Here is a 27763-nt window from a genome sequence, read left to right on the forward strand (position 1 = left end):
TCAGCGGGTCGCGATTCCGATCCGGTAGTAGATTCATTCGCGAAACAATTGCTCTTGAGTTGTTAGGTCTCCTTCGGAGGCGCTCGGGCAGTTGTTAGCAAATCCCACCCCTCTTGGCTGAGCCTTTGCTCGCCCACCTGTCCTGGTGAAACTGGAAAGGCCTTCGGGCCACCAGTAAACTTTCAATCATAAAAAAAAAAAATAAAAAAAAAAAAAAAGTTTTCCTAGATCTATGAACAGGTAGTAATTGAACGCTTAGTGGGATCTTGTTGAAAAGCTGTACTTTTTGTTGCTAATTTTTTTGAAAAGTCTGTGACTCATATCGTTTTGCATTATTTTTTTCTTAGATGGGTGGACGAGCTCACGACTAAGTTGGTGTTAAGTGGCCGAAGGAGCCTATGGACATTCACAATCTAAATGCCACCACCCACTTTGAGACACGAGTTCTAAGTCTCAGTTTTACAGTAGGTAATGTCTCGCAAAAGAAATATAATTTATTTTGTAAAGATAAAATCAATGATAAGAAATCCAGGCTGGCGCACCCATAAACAAGTTCACGGTTCTGGTTATTTATTGCGATGAAGATTTTGTAACTGCGTCTTTGCGACTGTATTACACATGGGGTTTTTTTCTAACATTATTATTGATCTTTTTCTGTCACGCTAGCCTTAATGCTATCGTACATGTGGACTTCTAATAGAACTGATTTTAAATTATTATTTTCATGCACAGTCATCCTGCTCCAAATTAGGATTCTCATATTATGGGGAATCAGAGCATACTTATATCTATACTAATATATAAATACTAATATATAAATTCTGATCTTACATAATAAAAGATCATTCAATGAATGGGCGACTGTTGGAATTCACAAAAGTAGGCAGAGATTATATGACCTTTATCATGAAAAATCCTATAATCATAATAAGTCATTTCATGAGTATATCTGTAAATATTCCAAACTTTTTAAAAAAGTCTGTACATTGGCCAAGTCATTGCACTTAGGCAAACTTATAAAAAATGCACCTGACAAAATTAAAATGACTTGGAATATCATTAATAGGGAGACTGGGAATGTCAGAAACAGCAATGCTGAATCAATTTTGAAAATCAATGATAAAATAATAACTTCTCATCAAGAAGTGGCCAGTGCTTTTGAGCGCTACTTTGCTGATATCCCAGCTTCTACTACAAAATCTTTAATTTCATCTCCTACCGTCGCCGAATCATTACTGCAAGATCATGTTGATGAATGCAGTGTTAACTTTAAGTTCACAAATATTGCTATAAAGGACATAATTGATAATTTCAAGACCATTAATATTAAAAAAACTGGTGATTTATGGGGAATATCAATTAAGGTTATAAAATCCATTATTGATATAATCGCACCTTACCTTGCTACAATATTTAATGACTGTATTTATAATGGTGTGTTTCCTGATCTAATGAAATATAGTAAAATAATACCTCTATTTAAATCTGGTAGTACTTTTGACCCCACTAACTTTAGACCCATTTCAGTACTACCTACATTGAGTAAAATTTTTGAAAAAATTATTTTGGTACAGCTTTTGAACCATTTCTATTCCAATAACCTGCTTCATAACAAACAATATGGATTCACTAGAGGTCGTTCGACTATTGATGCAGGTGTAGATCTTATTAAAAATATTTTTCAGGCTTGGGAGGAATCGCATAATGCCCTTGGGGTATTCTGCGACTTATCTAAAGCTTTTGATTGTGTTGAGCATAATACATTGTTGAGGAAATTACACCATTATGGTATTAGGGGCGTTTCATTAGAACTTATTAAATCTTATTTATCCGGAAGAATCCAAAAGGTAGACGTTAAAGGAAAGAGATCTTCCGGTGTCTTACTTAATATGGGTGTTCCTCAGGGTTCCATATTGGGTCCCTTCTTATTTCTTGTGTATATCAATGATTTACCAAAGTTTATTGACACCCGTCACGAGGTCGTATTATTCGCTGATGATACATCCTTATTGTTTAAAATTAAACGACAATTGGAAGATTATGACGATGTGAATGATGCTATCTCGCGCGTGGTACATTGGTTTAGTGTTAATAATCTGTTATTAAATAACAAAAAAACAAAATGTATAAAATTTACCACACCCAATGTTAGACAAGTAGACACTAATATCATTGTAAGTGGAGAGACACTGGAGCTTGTTGATTCGACAGTTTTTCTTGGTATAACAGTTGATTCCAGGCTGCAGTGGGGTCCTCACATATGCAAGTTAGCGAATAGACTTAGTTCTGCAGCGTTTGCGGTAAAAAAAATACGAACGTATACTGATGAAGATACGGCACGTCTAGTTTATTTCAGTTATTTTCATAGTGTTATGTCCTATGGCATTTTGCTGTGGGGCAATGCTGCCGATGTTGAAACGATTTTCATCCTGCAGAAGAGGGCTATTCGTGCTATTTATAATATGCACCCGAGGGAATCCTTGAGGGACAAGTTTAAGGAAATCAAAATTCTAACTTTAGCGTCCCAATACATTTTTGAAAATTTATTGTACGTGCGTAAAAACATTGTAGAATTCCCCAGAGTCTGCGATTTGCATAATGTGAACACTAGGAACAAACATAGGCTTGCGTTACCGGCGGCTCGAATTAAGAAAATAAGCAACTCTTTCAGGGGGCTGGGTGTACAACTTTTCAACAAGATCCCACAAAACGTTCAACTACTACCTGTTCATAGATTTAAGAAAACTGTCAAGGAACGTTTGTGCAACAACGCATATTATAAAGTTAAGGATTTTTTACTAGATGGCACTACGTGGGAATGAGGCGTTCGCTCCTGGCCTTTTCATTTTTCATTATTATTATTATTTATTTGAATTGTATTTTTTTGACTTGTCTTTTTGTATACTGTAAATATGTTTTCTTGTTTTAAAAAAAAAAAAGAAGAAAATAGTTGAGAAAATACATAAAAAAGCCCGCTGAGTTTGTTTCGCCGGTTCTTCTCAGGACTGTGGCTTTTTTGGAACCGGTGGTAGAGTTAACATTTTCTTTTACATTTTGACATTCAACAAGTGTGTTTTTGATGACATCCAAGTTGAAATAAATGATTTTGAATTTGAATTTGAATTTGAATTTGAATTTGAATTTGAAATCTACAGTGGTTTTTACGGATGTTCCGTTATAACTACTGAACCGTGCATCTGATCGACTTGAAACTTGGTATCCATGTAGAAAATACATGTCCTTAATGGATAGAATAATATTTATATGAGCGTTGGACTCCCTAATAATAATGACCATAAATAATAATGCTAATTTTAAATGCGCAGCGAAGCGGTCGAGTACGGCTAGTATTATATAAACTCCTAAACAAAGAGCAAATAAACCTCTTCCTCATACGACTGTTTGTCCGATGTGGGAATCCAACCCACGACCTTCGCCCGAACAGTCAATGTGGTACCAGTTTCCGTGGTCGCCGTCGTCGCCGAACGTGTGAGAGAGTAGCCCGGCGTATGAGTAAGCCCGTCGGCAGTATATTGTGTTCCGATCCGGTGCGCTGGCTCTGTCTCAGCAGGGTATACTGGAACATCAGGCTGGTGCCGAACCTCCTACGAGGTCCCCACGCCTAGGTGGCGTGTAGGGTATGTGTGATTTGACAATCTGTAGATGTTGAGAGCAGACTATGAGCCCAAGGATGTTTTAGGGCCCTACCCACCCCGGACGGAGATCGCTCGTCGGGAAAGAGGAGGACAAGGAGAGTCGTTTAGTGGGTAAGGCCCTAAAAAAATCCTCGAGCACGTGGTCCGCTCTCAACATCTGTGGACCGTCAAGACCACAAGAATCCACATGCTTAAGGGAGGGCCCCCAACACGAAAACAACAAAAAAAAGTTAGTATTCATGTGATCATATTAGTGGGAAATATTAACAAGTTATTACTCGTACTATAATACAAGCCCGGCGCTTCAGTTAATCTAGAGCAGTAAATAAATGTATTATCTTAAATTAATACGCAGTAAAATGTATTGCATGATTTTTTTTGACTGTGTTCTCCGAACCTGACTTTTTTATAGTTTATATAATAATATCAGCCTTATCGCGGTGCTATTTCTTTTCCGAAAAACGCATTTAATAGGATGGGCTATTTATTTCAATCTGCGTCCCTCCGTTTTACGCCCCGGAAATACGTACGTACAATCTGAAATAATGGGCAAAATAATAAATGGTTTGAATTTGGTTTCAATTATTAACACTTACCTATATGAATGTGATTAAACTTCATTCACTTCATGAACTTGTTATTTATGATTTTTTCCTTTTAACTATGACTTAAGATAATGAGGAACATGATTTTTATTTAACATTTGTTTAATTTCTGTTATCTCTGGAGACAGCCGAAGACTTAATTTAATTTAAATTAATTTGATTTACACGATTACCAATGAAGTTTATATATTGCGCGACGATCAAGAGCTGCATGAGACGCGCGCAACGGATAAAGACAGTTTCCTAAAACATAACGGGGTATTCGCAGTATCAATGATAAGTGGTGGACTGATCACTTGGGCGTCCGGTAGAAGGATAGTCGTAATTAGTTACGATTGCACTCAGGCACGGAGCCAGACATCGTTTTAATTGAGGAACAATTTGCAGTTACCATAAAAAACTTAATTATCTCTTCGCAAATGCACGGCGAACATTTCAGATACTGCTAAATTTTATGTTTATTAAACTTTTTTTTTTTGTTGTAGATTTATCTGGGGGCCTAGATGCCTACGTATTCTCACTGCGAACCAGATTACAGGCAATACGTCGGCCGATGTTGGCGCCGGCGGCTGGTGGGCGGCGGAAGCGCACTTCCTAATAATTGCGCCGTCTGTCTGTGACACCTCAACCGGCGCCTCGACAATCTACGCCAATCGCTACTAGCAGTACCAGCTACAATTGTTCAAGATTCAGTTCATATTCCAGAGATTTATTGAGATAACCTAAATTTTTTTTACTCGAATCTAAAGAGCGCGGTTTTTCCGTTGATGATAAACTTCTTCGGAACATTAATACATATTTTTAATATAAGCACATTTTATGATCTTATTAGTTACAGTAGTATCATGTATAGGTATAATCAATTAGTTATATTATGTAGATTATATAATTACGCTTTTTAGGGATGTGCGGGTGATTACAGTACCTATTACCACGTTCTAATTAAAGTATTTTCAAAGACAACATTAAAATGATAGAAATCTTAAGAACGAGTTAATGTATTTATTATACGGTCATTACTACTGAACTGTTTGTTTTAAAACCATTTCCAAAAGAGGGACACATAAAGACTCGTTTATTTGTCAACTTAAATATTATTTGAACCGGGTATGACGTGGGCCTGGCTGCCATGGCCTTTAGCCTTTTTATCCTGTAACCCCTCGTTGAAAAATTGAAATATCTTGAACAATTCGTTCGAACGTGCTAACAACACCCATGATCACAAACCAATAACCTTTTGATTTGTGCCAAAAAAAACCGACACCCCGCGGAGAATATACGAGTTTCATGGCGTGTACCGAACACACACGGATAAGCCGAGCTTAATATACTCGTATTCATTAGTAATCGTCTATACTCGGCGAGTATCTGAATGAGGCATTTCAAGTGAAATTGTGATTGTAATTTATACTAATATATAACACTACAGTGGTTTTTACGGATGTTCCGTTATAACTACTGAACCATGTATCCGATTGACTTGAAACTTGGTATCCATGTAGAAAATACATGTACTTAATGGATAGGCTAATATTTATATGAGTGTTGGACTCCCTAATAATAAGGACAATAAATAATAATGTTAATTTGAAATGCCCAGCGAAGCGGGCGAGTACGGTTAGTAGGTACCTTATACGAGTGTTATTTATCTAGATAGGAAATTTTGACGTATTTGACAATACATGTGTCCTCACAGAAATGTTTACTTTTAACGTTAATTACTATAAGTTAACTTTACTTAAAGGGGGACAAATTTTATATGATTTTTTATTTTTTATTGCTGTAGATGGGCAGAAGGAGTCACGCTAATCTAGTGATAGGTCGCTATCGGAGCTCAGACATTAACACTGTGAAGTGGAAGTCACCATTGTACTGAATTTATGAAATTTACAAGATCATAATAATTAAAACTACTTTTATGGCTGTTAAAACTACTTTTATTACGTCTAAAACCCGCGAAAACTGAAGATAATGATATCACAATAACATATTGTTTTTTGCAAAGTCATGAAACGAATTAGTGCTCATTCTGAATTGTATTGCACCGGAACGTGTGATTGATTTGCATAAAAAATAAGCAGGATGATGACAGCCGTGCAAGCTCATATCGCCCTACCATCAGTAAAAAATCAGTAACTATAAACTCTAAGAAATTTTGTTGTGCCTCACATTACTATAATACATAAATTTACATAAACGTCACATTGAGTCCCATTTACCCAAAAAACAAAAGATAAAGTCGAAAGAGTTAAAATACAATTAATTAAAAATAGAATATTCTGAAATCCAGTAGTAATTACCTGACACCTGACTTTTTGAAGATAAATTACCCATCTTTACCCATCATCGCTTTGCCCACCTTTGACCACTTTTTGCGGTTTAATCTAATCGAGTAAATGTTTAAGAATACTATTATGATTTTCGGTTGAACATGAAAGTACCGCGTTGTGATTTGGTTGATGTTTGAAACAAAATTAAGACCAAATTCAGATTTTTTTAAGTACCGTTAATTTTATTTCAAATTAGATTGTGATAGATATGTATTTTGAAACTACATACTGTCATTTTTAGAAACTGAATAAGCCAATGTTATTAATTAATATGTATGATCTGCTAGAAATTATAGTATAATACGAAATTATAATTTGTATTTCGTGAACAATGTCGAAATAATTTTTGTTAGGTGTACTTCAAATTCGTAATTATTTATGACCTTTTATATCGATCGTTAAAATTACAACCCATGACATTTTCCCAAAAAAAAGTTAATGAGCGTAAGTGAATTTTGTAATTTACATAAACGAGGGATTTGAAATCAGCTGTTACCTAATACAATACAACCAGACCGTACTTTGCAATGAAAGCCTTCCAAAAGATAAGTCGCTGAGATATATTAAGTGTACACTTTATTTTAAAATAGCACCTGTCTTCTTAATTGGAATGGATTTATTTGAAGTTAATTTTCAAATGGACTACTGCCATATATTTACATTCTACCCTTAATGGATGGCAGATTAACGAATCGATTACACGTATTTATATCAGTACATTAATTTTTACACTTGCGACATTTTATAAATAAATATCCTAAATATGAAGAACAAATCAACAAATTTTGTAATCCATCAGTTTTTAGTTTATAGCTGAGACCTTTCTTTACCTTTTTTCCCCCTCGAAATAACTTTTTACTGGCTCGACTCATATTTAGCTTCTTTAGGATTAAGGAGAATTAGATTAGGATTAAATTAGGAGAATTCATGGCTCTAACGTCATGCTGTGGTCCTGTGAACATGCACTGAAGTTTACAACAATTGGGGTCATTGCTAGATGAATAAAAATGGCGCCATCTTACTGACCGACAAGGCCTAAGCCGTTTTTGAAGAGAAACCAAACATTTGTACGGAATAAAATTTTCTGTTGGTATGTGAACTGAGTCAGAACAGAAGTGGAAGTAAAACTCTATTTTATTGCTACTATACTCCAATCGCGATCAATCTTATGTTCAATACCGTGCCTTTCTTTGCATTACCATATTTTTCTGTTTCTTGCATTCCAGGTATTGTGATCAAGATAAATAAATGAAAATCGTAGGTTTTTGCGCATTTATTTATGTCACAAAGCAACGCCTTCGAGTTTCCCTTTGCGTAAAACAGAGAATTCTAATTAAAAGGAGTAATTTTCGTAACTGTCCTTGTATCACGTGCTCGTTTTCGTATTTACGCGAATCAAAAAACGTCTAGTGACATTAATGTTTATAATGCCTCCTAATGTTGTTTAGATTACCATTGCCAAGATCCACAATAGCGGAACTTTTCATTTTCATAGATCAGCACGAGCTGATAAGCATCCTCGTTTAAATACATTACTTAAAAAACAATTTATCTAAAAAAAACCTCTTTATGTAATATGATATCAAGGTAATTTCTACGTTATTCCCTTTTACTATTGATTACAGTTAAAAGATATTTTGTTCTCCCGAAATCATATTTAGTGCATAATTTCGGTTCGTTTGTTGATTACGGGACTAAATTAAGATCAATTTATTATAAATTTTTAATCTAATAATATATTGTACAATTTTGATACTGTTATCGTATGACACAGACAAGAAGCATGAATATATGCGTAAATTTACAACGGTGTAATAATTAATGCCTTACATCGTTGTAAATTGGAAGATATTTAGAGCCGCTATAGAATAGTGAATTGAAATTATAAAATTATTAATAATAATAACAGTTTGATAATTGAAGAGATATGTTCTACTTTTCTATGTTCTCGAAAAACTTTAGTAATTAAACTTCAAAAGCACTTCCAAAAAATTCAATTGAAAGTATTATAAAGTAGAGATATTGAAATATAGTACCTATTTGTTTCAGATAATTTTTGTAGTATTTCAACCACGGAAGCCTTCATTGCGAATGTTCTTAAACTAATTTGGCCATTTTTTTTATTTTCTTACAGAGACTATGCTCAAGGAACGTCTCGTGATTAACATAGCTCATAAATACACACACTCATGCAATTACTTTGTTAGTTTACTACAATAAACATATTAAATAATGTATGTAAGTATTAGACTTTAAAAAAAACGTCATTTTTCACTAACGCAATATGTTTTGGAAGAGCTTTGTAGGTGTACTGAAACTGGACATTTTTTAAATAACAAATAGGAATAGTAAGAATGTCTCGTGAGTTAAACTCAAATCTTACTCTATGGTTAAACTGTAAACTAAACGACTCTAATATTGTTGATAGATAACTCGCTAGCAAAAATTTATTGATATATTATAAGATATTATGGTAGGCTTCAATCAATGATGAACCAAGTACGTAACTAGGATCTATGTACTATTGTAATATATTATTATTCTACATATTTTCCGATATATGAAATGTGGCGTATTGCCAGAAATCCTGAAACATGATTATTACTCACCTTTTAAATCTTCTGAAGTGACTTCGTGATTTTCTTTGTTGGCTTGAATTTTTTCAATAAGATGTTCCAGCCTACTGCTGTTACCTTTGAATAGCATGATCATATCGCACGGCCAGTATGCCCTTTAGACAGGAATCCTTGGCGAATTCCCGTCACGCCAGCGACGTACACTCCGAATATTCGAATGAACGTCCACTGGCAATCAATCGCTGCAGGTGCATCGATTATCCAGTTATTTTGGACTGTTTTTGCGGTTGCGAATTAATGCGCGTCGCGTGCCCGACAGGTGTCACTAATAATTGAAGGGGCGCCCGTCGCGGGCTTCGTTTCGTACGCTTCCTTCACGGCAATTATTTGGGTGCCTACCGACGATCGGGTTAATTAATGACAATACGAATACGAGATGCACCTTTATGTTTCAATGGCAGGTGTTTTCGAACGGCTAAGTTGAGGACAGTTGGCTTAAAGAGTTAGTGATTCTTTCGAGTAGTCGTAGCGTGTAGTAGAACGGAGGTGCAACGGAACGCGCGCCAACAACGGCGAGTACGGCGCGACTGTGAATCCGAAGCGATGAGCTCTAGTGGGCGAGGTGAGGCGCCCGGCAGCTCAGCACCTCGGGACTGCAGCACCCTGCGCCCCGCCTGTCCGCCCCGCCCACACGACCTCCTCCTACCAGCACCCACTCCCCCTTACAGCTTTCAAGACATTTAACAATAACTACAACCTCAACTACAATACCTGATTACCATTTTAAGTCACATAATAATAAAGCTGCTATATTAAACACGTGCAGAATCGTAAGAAAGTTTCTGCAAATAGATGATCAACCACATAATGCAATAATAGAACACACTTAATTAGTCAACCCCTAGAAACCGTGACATTTACTTGAGCGAGTCCGTAAATGTCACTAAAGTACTACCAGCGCAAGCTGAGAAAGTAAAAATTTAAATAATAATAATAATAAACCTTTATTGCTGTTTTACTTAGTAATTACTAACTTAATAAATTACTTAATAATCAATTAAATTTAAATGCAACTTATAATCAAGTATTCCGTTCGGCGTTCGGTGTGGTTTTCAAAACAGCTTGTCTCTCTACAAGAGCCTCGGCTAAAGATTGCCAATATTCTCTATTTTTGGCCATTCGACTCCAATGCGGCCCGGCTACACTCTTTATTTCATCTTCCCAACGTATTGGCTGTCTTATAAGTCACATACTCAGTATCAATTCAAGTTGGGAATGGGAACCTAGATAGTTGTAATCATAGATATATTCATCACATAAGCTTTTTTTTATTGAAAATACTTCTTAGTGCTTTTTTTAATAAATTTCTAAAATTTATACATCACTATGTTTACTCGTCAATTGAACTGTCCCCAACATAACCATAACTAGTTCGTAAAATTATTACCCTGATCCGGGTCCTTAGTTGTCTTTTGTTTGTCAATTACGTACGATGTTTTAAGGACAAAAAATCCCAGGAGTTGCTTTTAACGATCAATCGTGAATTGATGCGATGCATTCGTGATGGATGGGGATCAAACCTACACGGGTACGGCGTGAATAATGAACCGTGTAACAGAAAGATGACAGTAAAAGCTTTTCAAATATGGAACGTCGAGGAAAGCTGAATTGATTTTTCCCGTTCCACCCACAGTGGTAGGCGCGGCCAATGGGCGCCATCGCCCCGCACACCCTTCACTTCGATGCGCTCCAGTTCAAACTTAACTAAAAACAGTATTCCTCCACTAATAGTTTTCATTCAATTTGCACCAAAAAAATACTCCTTTTTTGTACTAAACCTAGTATTAAATACACCTGAAGGTTATTTTGTACTTCTAATCTACTGCCATGAATAAGCCAAGGCAATTTATCAGAAAGATATTTAATTTGCTCCTACGGTATTTACTGGGGATTATAATATTCAAAAGGATTTAAGTATCGGTCACCCGATGTCCAGTGATCGGTCCCCGGGGAGCGATACAGGCGACCGTGTTTCCGAGACGAAGCCTTTTAGTTGTGCATATATTAGTTGGATTACAAGGACGACACCAACTGCTGTAATTTTACGGATAAACTCGAGAAATATGGGCATACAAATGTAGGTACTCGAGGGATTAGTTTGGCATCGGTTCTGTTCTAAGCTTGGATTGTTTTATTCGCTCTTCATTTTTTTTTTTGTTAGAAAGTAATTTACAGCCAGTTTATTTTAATAGTCGAATTTGGTTAAGTTAAAATAATTTTATGAAATAATTATAGTGGACAATGGTATTTTCATTGTAATTTTATTGAAACATTCGTTCGCTTATGTTTGATAAATACTGAGTAGGGACTACATATTTATAATTTATTTAATTTAGTTAATTTAATTAATTTATATTTTTTTTTTGTAGGGAGCGGCTTGCCTCTGCCCCTGGCATTGCTGAAGTCCATGGGCGACGGTAACCACTCACCATCAGGTGGGCCGTATTGCCGTTGCCTACAAGGGCAATAAAATATATATATATCTACAGTGGGGATATAATTGCGAATTATTATAACCAATTTATCAATCGGCAAAAGATATCATTAAGTTATAACCAGGATGAATATAATAGTAAAACAATCGACTAAAAAACTAAAATATCTAGTCAGACGAAGAGTTACATTCGAATAAGAGCCTGTTATTAAAATTCATAAAATTTTAGAACAACCACAAACATATTTTAACTTTACAATGCTAACTGTTTTTTTTTTACCAAGAACTTTTTTAGTTTCGTAAATAAAATCTTATCGACGCTATAGCAATAGTAACAATTTGAGATTTTCAATATTTCTATTATGTTTACTATCGGAATAATTTTAAAGTTATTAAACAAGAAAAAAGTTGTAAACTTGTTTAAAGGTATATGGTTGTATAAAATTTAATGACACCAAAATTTATTCACATTCTTGTAAACTTGGTAACTCTGACGCTATTGGTATTTCGTGGCCTGATATCCAAGGAGCTCTAATAAGATTAGCACCAGTCGGGCTGTAATCTTATTTATCAGTCTACGTCAATAACACCAAAGCAACTCGAAGACGGACGCACGACAATTTTCTTCATACTCGATAAAATCGATCATTTTTTTCATATGAAATTTCACATAACTGTAGTTATAAGATTATTTATTGAGTTTTCAACTACAGTGATACACGAGGTTGTGAAGCTGAATTCCTGTTATTATTTAGACTGTATTTTTTATTTTATTTATTTATTGCTTAGATGAGTGGACGAAGCTCACAGTCCACCTGGTGTTAAGTGGTTACTGGAGCCCATAGACATCTACAATGTAAATGCGCCACCCACCTTGAGATATAAGTTCTAAGGTCTCAAGTATAGTTACAATTGTTGTATTAATCCATGGGCTGTATTAATCCAGCTTCAAATTCGTATTTCAAACAAATAAAGACAATATCGCCACGCAAACGATAACATAACATAACATGTACCAGTTAATCTGAATATGAAGTTAAACGTTCAGCCGTACAGGGAATCCGACAAATTAATGAACATTAAAGATTCACGTGACGCTCCGAACGGGATTGACAACGAGTTGTCGGGTGGCGACCGGCTGGCACAACGAAAGGGTTAAACATTAATACTTTAGCGGGCTGCACCTCGCTTGTGACGTGTACGATTAGTCTGTCACAGAGCTAAGCCTCCCAACCCTGAATAAAGTATTAGTAAAAAGTGCTCCTTATCGCAGAATGCCCTGACAATGTGTTGTCCAATGTCTGATCGTGATGAGGGTCATGTTTCAGCTCCCTTTACGTACCTTCCTTTTTGGACCTTATTACAGATTACACAACAATGACCCATCACTGAAAAAACTATTTGATGGGTGTAAGACCGTTTTAGGAGTCGAATAGTGAAATGTATGTTAAGCAAACACACTTTCACGTTAGCGTAGAAACAATAATTGACTTAATTTAAGGTATTAAGGTATAATTGTCGTGTTTCATATAAGAGTAAGTATCATTGTTTCATATTGAATGCAGTGCTTCAAACATTATTATTTCATATTTTATCATATGATAGACATTGCCATCTAGCGACACATGCCCATGATAATGAGCCTCATCACAAAAAATTTAATTTAAATATTCAGATAGACTATATACGTTGTGTTATTATAAGTATAGTAGCCCACCTGGTGCTACTTATCGACATGAGGTCGAAATCTAAAACAGACTGTAAGCCATAAGCAGCATCAGGCAGGATATTGCTACCAAGACGCGCGGGCTCACACACGCTCTGCAACCGGTAACATCGCTAGGACCATTTACCGAAATCGAAAAAAAATTATCGAATTTTTTTATCAAAAGCCATTTTAAAAAACGATTACCTCGCAATCGTATTGTCAGTTATGTAACTATCTATTTTGGTAAATTCGTGAAATTTCGAACTTTGCCCGTGTCATGAAACTAGGAAGTGCCAGATGCTTTGAATATTGAATGAGAATCGTTAACATCGCATCGTACTCTCCGTCCTAGGAAGGAAAGATTCGCTTAATCCTTGATTTTGACTCTCCGAGGTGTCTTGAGATGTGCCACCTCATTAACATTTCACTGTGTTAATTATACTCATAATGATCAGGAATAGACATAATGTCGTTCAATGATATTTTTAATCAAACGTCAAATTGGAAAGTACAAAATGCCGAAAAAATCCGGATACCTGATTTTGTGATAACGTGATACGATAATAACTATACATTTAGGAAATAAAAATATAACACGCAAAATTAGTTTTACAATTAACTAATGACGTATGAATTATTAACTACACTAAAAATGAAGAAAATTACTAATGCAAACGTTTTTTTTTGTAGCACTAATCTTTGAATTCCATCCAAATATTTATTTCCGACCATGACGAAGTCGCGTTGTCAACAAACACCCAAGTTTTTTTTGCTGCCGTACCTGAGGGTCCCAGGGGAGTCAGGGAAGGGACCCGGTACGTCTCCTCGCGTTCTAATAAATCAACGAGACAGCCGTCATTCCGACACAGCTACGCGCCTACAGCTTAATTCACTAGGCGCGTCATCGTGGTATTGGAAAACAACGTTTCTGACACACGAATAAAAGTGATTAAAAATATGCTTTATCTCTGTGTCTCTTTGTTAAATTGAGGATAAGGTTACGTGACATAATATTAATAAACTTACAAATGAGATTGTTTATAACAATAACTAATTTTTAGATTTTTTTCTTATTTTCCATGACCCAATGAAAGCTCTTTTTATAGTTAAAGTTTAGCCTCATGATATTATAGTATAATATTTCATCCATCATCACTAAGACAGTAAGATATTCGAGAAGTCGGAAATAATGTAAGGATATTAAAAAACTCCCGATTAAGCCTTAAAAGTAGTTTTAATATAATTTTCGGGAGTTTGCGAAATGGACGTGGTACTATTTTTTACAAACTGAACTTTGAAAAATTTTTAAAATACATTATCAACACTGCTTCGTTGCGTTACATAATAAAATAGAATACAACGTAAAGAGAGATTTTTCACGGCAATATTCTATTGGAAAAGAAAAAGTGTCTGAATGCCAAACCAGCCAAACACAAAATATTGTGATCTAAAAGTTCTTTAGCCGTTTTTTTTTTTATCTATCATTGCGATAACAAACCGTGCAGCCACTTGAAGATTATTTTGTGCGTTCACAAACGATCAACCCTCGATGAGCGTAAAACGAAGGCCACACAAGCAAACAAATCAACGGGGGTGAAGTTTTTGTTCCACGATCGCGTCATGAGATAGCGTCGTAGTTGTATACTGTAGGTGGTCTGAGCATGTGACCGGGCAATTTACCAACATAATGATTTTAAGTAAATTTAAAATAACATGAATAAAAGTCATGTCTGTTTTCATAACATTAACTTATGATTTCACGGCCTAAGTGTTTTCAAACGGTACGCCTTCATCGACCTTATACCTTGAACATACGTCACACACTAGGTTGACGCTTTCATTGCATTAGTATGACAGCTATGTTAAAATTTGAATCAGAGAATTAGATGATTGCTTAGCAGCACAAAGAGAGGACGGTACCTGCGAATAATACGCCTTGGCTCCCAATAAAACCGTAAGAACCACATTTATATAACGATAAAAGTTATGTAATTTAAAAATTTTCACTATTCTTGCTTTTTCACTGTAATCTTGATTATTAATAAATATTTACTAACGATCACGACATGATGACTGGTCCCGTGATAAGTTCGTTAAGAACTTGTGTTACAGGTACCAGATAACGGAAATAAAGGTAAGATTTTTATTATACACATACATAAATTTAATATACATCCATAACCCTGGAAAAGACATTTATATTTATCATACAAATATCTTCCCTTGGCAGGAATTTTATTATTATTTTAAACAATTGATTATTATTTTTACATACAATCTTCCGAGACCGGTTGTAATAACAATCATAACAACGGAGCTTAAAATGTCATATGAACAAAGCTAACCAGCTATATGCGACGCAATTAAAAAATTACTACAAAAAATATAATTAGGCGGTCGTGACAAAACCTTAGGTGAAATAAGAGCAACCGCAAACGAGCAAGATTCCAACACGGACATGTAAATCTACGTTATAAACGTTCCTCTCAACAAAATGGTGTCCCCGACTTTGATGTAATCAACTTAACACTAGCCACTGCCACATCGTTTATGACACTTTACTTGGACACCTTTAATTTTAACTTTGTAGAATACACTTATTGCCGAAACGTGTTAAAATTGTTGACAATAAAGGCCATACTTCAATTTAACTTATTTTAATTTTTTATTATTATATCGCATATATACTGAGGATTTTTTTGTGCATTAAAAATTCTCATTAATTTTAAAGTTAGTGTTATTTTAGTTTAAATAAAAATAAATACTGTATATATCAATACAACCAATTATCAACAAATTATCGAATTGGATCAGACGAACAGAATCAGATGAGACCGTCGGCGTACACAGCTTGTCAAACAGTGTAGCAAGAATTGATAAGTTAGCTAGCTGAAGAATACGCGACATCACGTATCTGCGGAGATGGTATCCCAGAGGCAGGCCGCTCTCTTGCATCGCGACATCACACACGAAATAGGTCAATTAAGACGTGGGAGTGGAGCCATACGTGACCGTAACGCCTGATCTTATCCGGTGATGTGACAGCCTCTACGTTTCACGCCTCTGAGCTAGATACCGCGGCGGCACGAATTTTATTCTGTTTCTTATGATAATAGGAGGTTTAGAAATCTATACGCAACAATTCTAACTTTGCTTACTAATCGACTTCAAGAGAAGGTTCTTAAATCGGACTGTATGTTTTTTTTTCCTTGTACCTACTCAGATCTTTCGATTTCTTTTATTTTAGCGAGTAGAACATGGAAAAAAACTCCCTCTTCAATACGAGGAGGCATCAAAAAGCACTGTGAACGACATACTCCTTGCTAAGAAAAAAAAAACTAGTAGGCATAGCACAGTTACATATTTGTAATATTAATAAAGAAAAAAGTCTTCGATTCTCTATTGTTTTTTTCTGAATGTAGTAGTCATTTGTTTGCTTTGTGTCGAAACGTGTTCTCGAAAGTGGAGAAAAATGAAGCGCGAGCCGTTATTAAATACCTTTGTTTAAAAAAGTTAACGACGCAAGATGTTCATTGCGATTTGGAGACAACATTAGAAGAGTCTGCTCCGCTGTATTCCACTGTCGCAAGGTGGGCTTCTCAGTTTCGAGTACGGAGAACGAACACGGAAGACGAACATCGTTGCGGCCGTCCATCGACGTCAGTCACCCAAAAAAATGTTGCGAAAGTCGAGAAAATTGTATTGAGCGATCGAAGAGTTACCATCCGATACTTAATAAAAGAAACGGGCATTTCATATGGAAGTATTAAATCCATATTGAAACAATCTTTAAATATGAAAAGTCTCTTCAAGATGGGTACCGAGAATGCTAACCGACAGTCAGAAACAAAATCGACTTGACATTTCGAAGATATTGTTGGACAAGTTTCAAAAAGATTCTGAAAACTTTTTGTCTCGTTTCGTAACAATGAGCGAAACATGGGTCCATCATTTTGATCCCGAAACAAAACAGCAATCTTCGCAATGGAAACGGTCATCATCACCGACCCCGAAGAAGTTTCGTGTCGCGGCATCGGTGGGCAAGGTTATGGCCTCAATATTTTGGGATTCAGAAGGGATATTGTTGATTGATTACCTAGAGCGTGGAACCACTATTACAGGCCAATATTATGCAACTTTAATTTCCAAGTTGAGGAATGCCATCAAAGAGAAAAGGAGAGGGAAACTTCGAAGGGGCGTACTGTTTCATCACGACAATGCACCCGCACACAGGTCAGCAGTTGCAATGGCTGCCATTCAGCAAGCTGGCTTCGAATTGGTTGACCACCCCTCTTATTCATCAGATTTGGCGCCTAGTGATTTTTATCTGTTCCCCAAAATGAAAGAGTACTTAAGGGGAAACAGGTACGAAGACGATAACGAGGTGATAGGTGTCTTGGAGAGCTTTTTGGGGGACCAAGCCAAATCTTTTTTTTGGAAGGGATTGAAGCTTTGGAAATGCGCTGGACTCGGTGTGTAGAAAGACTCGGCGACTATGTAGAAAAATCAATTATTAAATTATCAATAGTCGATAAATTCTATCTCATTCCCACTACTTTTTGATCCTCCTAGTATCTCCCAAGCGCTCTTACTAATGCAATAAGGAAAATAATTGTTTTTTTTACTCTCAACTTGATCAACGAAATATTGATCTATAGAACTAATTAAAATCTATAGATCGTCACCCCTCGTGAAATCATTGTAAATGGATGGGCGTGAACAATACCATTCGCAGCCACCGGAAGTCCTGTGAATAAGGGCCGTGTGCTTCTTTTCGAAAGAACGATTCTCAATAAATCGACAATAGAGATGAACGTGATAGTTTTACTTTAAAGGCCAATCGCCAATTACTTAAATGTCGTTAGCATACAATGTAACGACAGCAACAATTTCTTTTGTTGAGGCATAATTACCACATAACACTGATTATTATTTCAAAACTTATATTGCTGATCGTGTTAGGTGTTCGTTGTGCCTAAAGGGTGAAATCGTTATGGTCTTTTAATATTCTTGTATGCCATCGATAAATAACTTATTACTTAATTATTTTATTCAATGAATACTTTTTTTATAGTCATACTTTTTAATTAGTCTTTCTTATTGTAAATATTCGTCTGAAAATCAACTGTCTGTTTATCCTCTATGCGTTCCCGAGTCATTCATCCCATTGTGGTAAATCTTGTTAAATTCGTCAATCACATCGTCAAAAAATTATTCATAAAAATGAGATAGCCTAGAAATTGGTGCCCGTACTATCAGATAAGGGTTCTATTTCCGGATCTGGGTATCTGGAGTATCGGGATTCTGGTGGCATAATAAACAAAAATGTCACTACTTTTCTCGATACATCCCTTAGAATTAATCCAAAATATAAGGCAAAAGTAAAGCCAATAAATAGCTCTACAAAAACATTTTCTCGTACCTGTGCAATAAAAGAAACGGTCTATTTGTAATAGTAAAAAAACGCTGCTTTGCTACTTATCTTTTTTTTTGTCATATTAATATTCATCTTGACAGTCTTTGAAGCTACTAGTTGTGCAATGGCACTTGTGAAGCTGTTGCTGAAAGCTATTAGGCCTTTGGGCAGTTGTTAGCGAAGCTCACATCTCCTTATTGAACTTGTGCTGGCCGACCCATCTTAGTCAAGCGCAAAAGACCTTCAGGCGAAAGAGCAATCCTTTTATCAGAAAAAAACTACATCTATAAAAAAGAGCGAAATACTTATTCAATGTGGTAATCGCTACCTATAGTGTAGATAAAAAAATAAAATAGTGTAAAAATCTGGCAGATGACCTTTTCTTTTACCTTCCCCTTAATTTCGTGTCGGGTCCTGTGTCGTTTTCAAGGGAAGTCGGTTAATAACTCAAATTCCACTTCGAGTTACAAGGTCAGATATGTTCTCGATATTGCAACAATATTATTAGAATCGTTAAAAAGAAAATTGTGTTAAGTAATTTATTTATTTACAATAAATAGCCGACCCTGGCTTATGGTTGCAGGCGTGGGAATGGGTTCCTGGATAACAGTGCATTCAGACTTTTTTTAGGAGAAATCGTGAGTTTAGTGGAACGAAGTAAAAGACATGCCCAGTTTGGTGACAGTTCCGCGCGGCCTCAGAGCAAGCAGCGCCTAAACGCAGAGGTCATTTTTGCGCCCGATAATACACTGGCCATGAAGTGTTTTTTTAAATAGACATTTATTTAAATTTTAATAACGCCTCTTTCATCTCCTTAAAATCATAAAGTTAATTGTAATGCTATAAAATCTCTCTTAGTTTTTCTTCTTCGCAATATTTCCCATTTCATGCTAGATGGTATTGACACAATATACAAATCGATTTAGGTTTAGCGTTTAATTAGTAGACAAATTAACAATAGCACGACTACGGAGTGATATAAATGGGTATGCGTAAATAGTAGTGTCCATAACGATATTTCTTTGAGACAAAAATTTATTGGAAAAATGTGCGTTCTAGATAATTTTGATTTCAGCCTTAACGCGGTTGGCGGCATTTTCGTGGCAATGTATGCAAGCTCCGGTAGCCGTTTAAAAGTAGTTATGAAATTAAAATGAAAAAAAAAAGAAAAGCTTTTTTTCATCTTCACATTCTAATTTTTCTTGAGACTTTGAGAAACGAGTGGTTTTTCTGTTTTCTGTTTTCTGTAAACAAGCAAGCATGGACACAACATAATTGAAAATAATAGAATCTGCGACAAATACAGTTGTTGAGGCTTGTCGAGCCACAATCGTGATCTGCGATTACCACGGATTGCGACAATAACTTTTTACCACCTTTTGGTGAATTATGCGGCTCGGAGTTATTCTCCTTGTGGTTGAATACCTACCTATACGTCACGCCCTGGTATTAAATTTGACGAATCACGTAATTACGTGATTACTTTTTAAGCGTTCTGATTATATAAAATGTGAGAGGATAAATCAAGTAAAAAGAAAAATATTACTCTCCCTATTAGTACCAAATATTAATTCATAATTAAACTATATTAGGAAATAAATTTGCAAGAAAAACTCAAAACAATTTTAAGATGATTCATTAAATAAATTTTGTGAGTCACACAGAAAATCTTCTAATTTTGAATCGCACCTGTTCTATTTCAGAGACGAGTTATGAAATGTTTCAATAGCAGAATGGCAATAATTTGTGGCATCGATAATGCGCCGCAGACGTCGGGCGGATCGGCACGTAGCTCCGACGAGCAGGTGATGCTGCGGTCGTGCTCTGTCGGAGGCACCTGCATTCCACGCTTCAATTCATCACCAACCAATCACTAGACCACTAAAATGTGATACAATTTGAATTCGTAGGTACATACCTACCGTAGCCATGGTTTCTAATAATACCATCAGATATTTCACTTTGTTTTGACATCTCGTTTAACCCTACCTATTCTTTGATAGCCAAAGGAGCTGAACGCCAAAATTCGCGCGGACGGGTAGGTGAGCTTACGGGCTCAACCTGAGAGAATTGGCTGACCTTGGCAAGAGCAGTGCTTGTGAATAAATGCCTACTTCAAATTTTGACAATATTTTCGCCTGAGAGCATCACTAACAAAGAGCTATGGAGGATTACCAAACAGATACGAATGGAAAAGGAGATCGTTACAAAGAACAGCTTGGCGTTGCTCGGTAGAGCAGGAACTAGGCGTCTTGGGCATGACATGCAAGGAGCTAGAATAGACTGCCCAAGACCGATGTAAATGGAAGGATTTAATTCGAGCCCGACACCCCAGCAGCAGCAGAAGGTAATAGGAAAGAAAGAAGAAGAAGAAGCAAGAGCAGTGTTTCGCAGAATCTACCACCGGATCGGAATCACGACCCACTGAAAAGATCCAGCGAAAAAATCAGTGATCTGTGTGTATGGGTTAGTTCGCTCGTCGTAGATATCGTAAGATTTGGAAAACAAAAATATTGTTTTTTTTTTTATCCATTTATTTAAACCCAGAACGTCACTCATAATATAATTTCATTTATAAAATACAGTCTGACATTACAATAAAGGATAATTATTTCTTGGTGAGGACGAACACGGCTTCCTAAGAAACGGGTAATATTTGCATAAGGAAACTTTATTGCTGGCTAGTGAGCGGACAGGAAACCTCGCCCTCTTAACAGGGCGGCAGTGGCGCGTGCGTCCGGCCTCCAGCCCGACTACGCTAGATGGACTTCCGCCTTTTAAGTATTCCCGCTCGAGAAGGGCTCGTTTCAAACATTTATTAGGATAAGCACCGCAGTGATTTAGTATACCCACGATTATTAAGGATATCAGAACCATGGAGTCTGATCTTGTTTCTGCAAACGTTACCTTCATAGAGTCAGCATGAGTTTTTTTCATTTAAAATATTATCCGACGCAATGTCTCTAATTTAAATATTAATAAGTCAGTATTACAAACCAACTATATTTATACGGCTTTAGTTTGGTCGAAAAAAGCTCATGTTAGATTTAGGCTCGAATCTTGAACATTAAATTTTAATTTAATGATAACATTTATAAAGTTATATATGTATTGTTTGTAGGTAGCTGTGTCAGTGTCTAAAAAAACAATAATTTTAAGACATCTAAGTCTTCACACCGACTTCAACGGCAAATTAGTTATGATTATTTAAAGATGGCTCGAGTGGCTGGTAAATTATCTATACATTAATACGTGAAGCAAAAACTTTGTATCCCTTTTTACATAAATTGTGCGGACGGAGGAGTATGAAAGTTTCCACACTTATAGAGAATATAGAGAAGAAGTGCACTATGCTAATATTTTTTTAAATAATGCATAAAAGGTACATTAAATCAATAAAGAAAACATTACACACACTACCATGTATTTGACACACACACACACGCATGCATACTATTTGTTTATTGTCAAACTTTTCTTATTGCAGTCTGTCAGTTATAGTCTGTGGTCAAATTGAGAATAGATTCAATATATTATATTGTTTTGTCTTTATTAATATTTGTCTAAAGTGTAAGTAGTCTTGGCGAAATCTGTGATTATAGAAGTATAATAAATAGTCTTTGACAATAGAATCATAATAATGTACAAACTTATAATTTCAATTAGTTAGGTATAGTCGAATTTCGACTACCGGGGACCACTAGTAATAATAAAATGTTCTTAATTATTAAAAGCGTTCGGACAAATAAAAAAATTAATGCACAAATACAACGAGGAGAAAACTGATCTGTACAGAGAATATTAAATTATTATTTTTGTATCTCTATTAAAATTCACGAAATGCGGTTCCCGTTCGAAATATGGAATAGCTTTTTAAGTAGTATAACTAGAAGCATAAACCGAAATACAAATGTACGCATCTCGATTTGAGATTCTCAACCAGACATGTTTGCATTTAAAACGAAATAACAACGGGCAATTAATAATAGTACAGAACGTCAAACAATAAACGCACGAGACCACGAGATGCACGAAAACAATGGGCATAGCCGAAGTGACAGGAAATGCCTCAAGTCGAAGATCTAGCGGCTCTAAACTATCACGCACAATAGCAATAACAAACAAAAGACTGCGTAGTTTCCACTCGCAGTACCGACGACGGATTACGTAATTTATGTTCTCGGTATTGCCACAGTAGTAGGTTGTGGTACTACGACAGTGTACGGAAGATATTTGAATAATATTATTCTTTAGTACATCGAGACGTGTTGGCAGCAGTGTTAAAGAAAATCAGTTCAAATATACTACACGTACAAAGTAGTTAAATTACAATCGTTATTTATAACATACTAGCTGACCGGGCAGACTTCGTAGTGCCTCAATCGATAAATAAAGGACCTAAACTTTTGTATAAAATAAACTTAAAACAAACAAAAGGAATCCGTCCGACGGGGGACACATCAAAGGAAAAACAAAATTGTTATTTTTATTTCATTCCGAGCATTTTCATATTTCATATCTACCTTTTAAACCTTCTCTGGACTTCCACAAATAATTCAAAACCAAAATTAGCCAAATCGGTCCAGCCGTTCTCGAGTTTTAGCGAGACTAACGAACAGCAATTCATTTTTATATATTATATATAAAAGATAGAAGATAGTTTTTGAATGGCCTATCCAGTTATTGTCATAATGCTTAAGATAAAATATTAATATTCCATAGAAATTGTGAACTACGGCCTAAAGCATCAAGATAATACTGAACTCATTAACGGAAATCTAAATTTCATACGATCCAAACCAAACTACAACCTTCGTGCAACACTAAGCGATTACACACTAAATAAAAAATTAACCGACACAAAATAGTCAATTTAACACTATCCATTTAAATAATGATTACAGTTCGAAAAAATACGGAAATGGTTTTGAGTATCATTCACCACACAGAGTGTTTACCCCCAAACACAGTTGTTGTGTACAAAACAACTAAATTGTCCTAATGAGAGAAGCGAGCTGAAATAACTCTAACTAACGCCTATTTATATCTTTAAATAATCCAATATATTCTACACGGCGATATGAGTACCTCATGAAACATGATGATAGTCTCAAAGATCTAAAATGTTATATATTTAATTTGAAGATTGGGAGCCACTTGGAAGTCTTTTTATAACTACATATTTGTGACATTATTTTTTTACTAAAATATAATGGAACATATTTTATAAGTAAATACATTGCTATGACCAATTTTCCTTTGTTAAGTCCAACTTAAAATAAGGCACTATCGAAAATATTCACACTTTGGACACTTTACTGTCGGTGAGTATTTAATCGAAGTTGATAACACAGCGTCTTTATTTAGGGACGAGAGATTCGTTACGCACGCGCCGATGAAGACATTAAATTAACACTTATATAGTTAATTTCACCTGCCAAAAACGTTAGTTGATACAAAGTGTCTGCAGCTGGTCGTAATTGCTTATGATTAAATTTATCAATCCTATCGTTCCAATTGTGGTATCTTATTCAAAAAACGATGTACTCATAAAACTCTCAACAAAATGATGCCCAATTGAAAATACTCAAATGATACTAAAATTTGATACTAAAATTTGCAACATTGCAGGTTTGAATTTGATGCTTTAAGCGCTTTTAAATATGAAGATATTCCGAAAAACAAAAAAAAGGAATATATTAATATCCTTTTATTTATTGCTTAGATGGCTGAATGAGCTCATAGCCCATCTGGTGTTAAGTGACTACTGGAGCCCATAGACATCTATGACGTAAATGCGCCACCCACCTCGAGATATAAGTCCTAAGGTCTCAGTATAGTTATAACGGCTGCCCCTCAACATTCTTCGTGTAGGTCCGGAAATATTTTTGAGTTATAAAAGTAAAGACATCATAATTCCCGCAGACGGCATGACATCGTTCTCACAAACATGACTCACCCAGCGTTCCGTTACATAACGCGTAATGACACACAATCATAACATAAATCAGTCTTATTTTCTAAGAACATGAAATCTTGTACAGCGCCATTAATGAGCGTTTATATTGAACTTGGTTTTAATTTACCGTGGTATTTGTCTACTAATGAATTTGCCGTAAAGCAAACTTCAAACTTTAAAAAAAAATTAAATAAAGAGGCCAGAAGGCTTAACGTCTTCAGAGTTTACATTGCTTCGTCTCTGATAGTTTCTTGGCTGGTTTTTCTTACCCAGCTCTTCCCTTAGCTATAGATAGAACAAGCCGTGGACGCACAAAAACTGGTACCACAATCCTGTCCAACTCTGCCTGGTAATAATCAAGCATGCCGTCTTGAACAAGAATCATCATGAAAATTAAAAGATGCTCTACAATTTAGCAAGTTAAATTCTATAGATACGTTTTTAACTCTTGATTGCCTGTCATCAAAGAAAATTTATATTATATTTATATCTATACTAATATATCTACAGCGGTTTTTACGGATGTTCCGTTATACTTGAAACTTAGTATCCATGTAAAAAATACATGTACTTAATGGATAGGCTAATATTTATATCAGTGTTGGACTCCGTAATAATAATGACAGTAATAATGTTAATTTTAAATGCCCAGCGAAGCGGGCGAGTTCGTCTAGTACCTATTTTATAAGAAAAAGAAAATAAACATCAATAAAATAAAATGAGAATATCATAAAATTTAAATAGCACCACACGAAAAGCACCAGGTTTCAAATAAAAAAACCAATCGAAATAAAGCCCCCTTATTCTTTGAGTCGATAACATTTACTTAGGTATATCTCAAAGATTTTAATAAACTCATTTAATTTCTATCCAAAAATATGAATTGTCATAATACAAAGCCGATGGTAATATATTTAATCACCCGTTAATGTTCGAAGCTTATTCTATTTCAAGCATTTCAAGAAACTTAATGCAACTGTGAAATAATCATAACACCTTTGGTCAAAAATTAACCACAGAACGGTGGGCTCTTAAACGTTCTTGGTCGAGGAATGGTCATTAAGCAACGAATTTACCGTAATAGCGGTTACAGATGTACCAAAAAAGATTAGGTAAACTTATTATGATATTTAATGGTATAACCCTTATTCAAATCAAGGATTGGTAAGACATTGACATAGGGACTGAGAATTGTTGTGAGGCAGCTATAATAGTTGTACATTTATATCACCAACTCTAGGTGGAGCGACTGCGCAATCATACAATAACTCCAATACAATTGAGACTCCTTCGATATTACGTCTCAATGAAGGAAGATATTCACGTTAACCAGACCGACCGTACACTCAGCTTCCTGACTACGCCAATAAAAAAGCGATAACTCTTATAAAGTTTTAATCGGGATAATTAATTTTACTATGGACTACCATACATCCCGTGTGTACCTTGGAGTCGCAGCGGATAAGCAATCTACTTTTGGGTGGTCGGACCCGCGGGCGTTCATTTCACGCGTTTTACCAGCTATTACGGACTTGACTGACTACAGCCTACCGGAACTGAATCAATACAATTACTGGAGGCGAATAACAGTAATACCTCTAATCCATTAGCGGATTAATGATGTTTGTGACGTTGAACGTGAGATTATTTTTCTGTTGGTTAGCAAATACTTACAGTTAAGAGTTAAGAGACCCGATATGGAGGGCACATTGACACGACAATTTCAACGCCCATCGAACATGATATTGACAAGATAGGATTCAGTAATTTAAATGACTACATCACTGGTTTTTTGTTGTAACGTTTCATTATTTTTTGGGTTATGGTTTTTTTTTTCGATTAATGGTGATCGATTGGCGTCACTCGTGGACTCAGCTTTGGAATATAATTTCCTCCTCTGTAATTCTTGAGTGTTATGACATGTCCTTTTTCTAAGGTGTGCAGCTTGGCTGTGCCCCTGGCATTGCTGAAGTCCATGGGCGACGGTAACCACTCACCATCAGGTGGGCCGTATGTTCATCTGCATACAAGGGCAACAAAAAATTATAATAAAAAAAACTTCCCTGAAATGCCAATAATAACTGTAGGTACAAACTTTCAACTAAAATCAAACCCATGAATTACGAATAAACAAAACACAAACATTCCTTTTTGTACGAGTAAATTTAAATTACATTAACATGTTTCTGTGTTATAAGTAACATTATTCACAAGAGAGACACAAGAGAGTCCGCGCGGATGGGTACCACCGCCCTGCCTATTTCTGCCGTGAAGCAGTAATGCGTTTCGGTTTGAAGGGTGGGGCAGCCGTTGTAACTATACTTGAGACCTTAGAACTTATATCTCAAGGTGGGTGGCGCATTTACGTTGTGGATGTCTATGGACTCCAGTAACCACTTAACACCAGGTGGACTGTGAGCTCGTCCACCCATCTAAGCAATAAAAAAAAAAGACAGACGTAGATAATGTTTGTAAACTTGCGTTTTACTGTCTAATATATTTGTTTTTGTAAATTATAAACACACTGGTGCATTTTAGCATTGGCTTGGGTGCAGATGTGGGTGCGGTGGGCGTAGCCTTACACGCCCATTCCCGCCCATTCACCACGCCCTTGTGCAAACTTAACATAAATTTTGGAAATTCACTAATTCATTGAAGACGGTAAAAGGAGAACCTTTGCGAATTCTCTTGTTTATATTGAATAACTATCGCCAGAGATATGGTTGCAAAATTACCTATAGGAATCTTCAAAATTTTCGCAATTGTTAAAACTTTTATAACATAATTAGCTATACCTAAAACTTAACGAGGTAGTGTTTGAATTGAAAAAAAAAAAGAAATAAGTCCAGCTCAAGTGATGTATCTTTAGTATATTAATAACAGGAACCTACATTACATGTGAACATTGATGGATTTAATGCCTTGGACATTTTCAACCAAGGGTGATTTTGATATTCGTTTATCAACAAATTCAGAGTGCTCTAAAAATTGCTCTCACTAAGGATTTTTTTTTTCACGT

At 35.7% G+C, this 27763-nt stretch overlaps 1 protein-coding gene across 2 annotated transcripts in view; it reads right to left on the reverse strand.

The window, feature by feature from the left end:
- Positions 1-27763, reverse strand: part of LOC101739648 (zinc finger protein 521) — a 90079-nt gene that overhangs the window by 19666 nt on the left and 42650 nt on the right. The window contains exon 1 of one of the 2 annotated variants that reach the window (XM_021350603.3): positions 9201-9766. The exons of the other annotated variant lie outside the window; for it this stretch is intronic. Within the exon in view, the coding sequence (XP_021206278.1) occupies positions 9201-9303 (103 nt within the window). The 5' untranslated portion in view covers positions 9304-9766. Of the gene's footprint in view, positions 1-9200; positions 9767-27763 lie in introns of those variants that run through there. 2 annotated transcript variants of the gene reach the window in all.

This window comes from Bombyx mori, chromosome 5, assembly GCF_030269925.1.
Source record: "Bombyx mori chromosome 5, ASM3026992v2".
NCBI classification, from domain to species: Eukaryota; Metazoa; Arthropoda; class Insecta; order Lepidoptera; family Bombycidae; genus Bombyx; species Bombyx mori.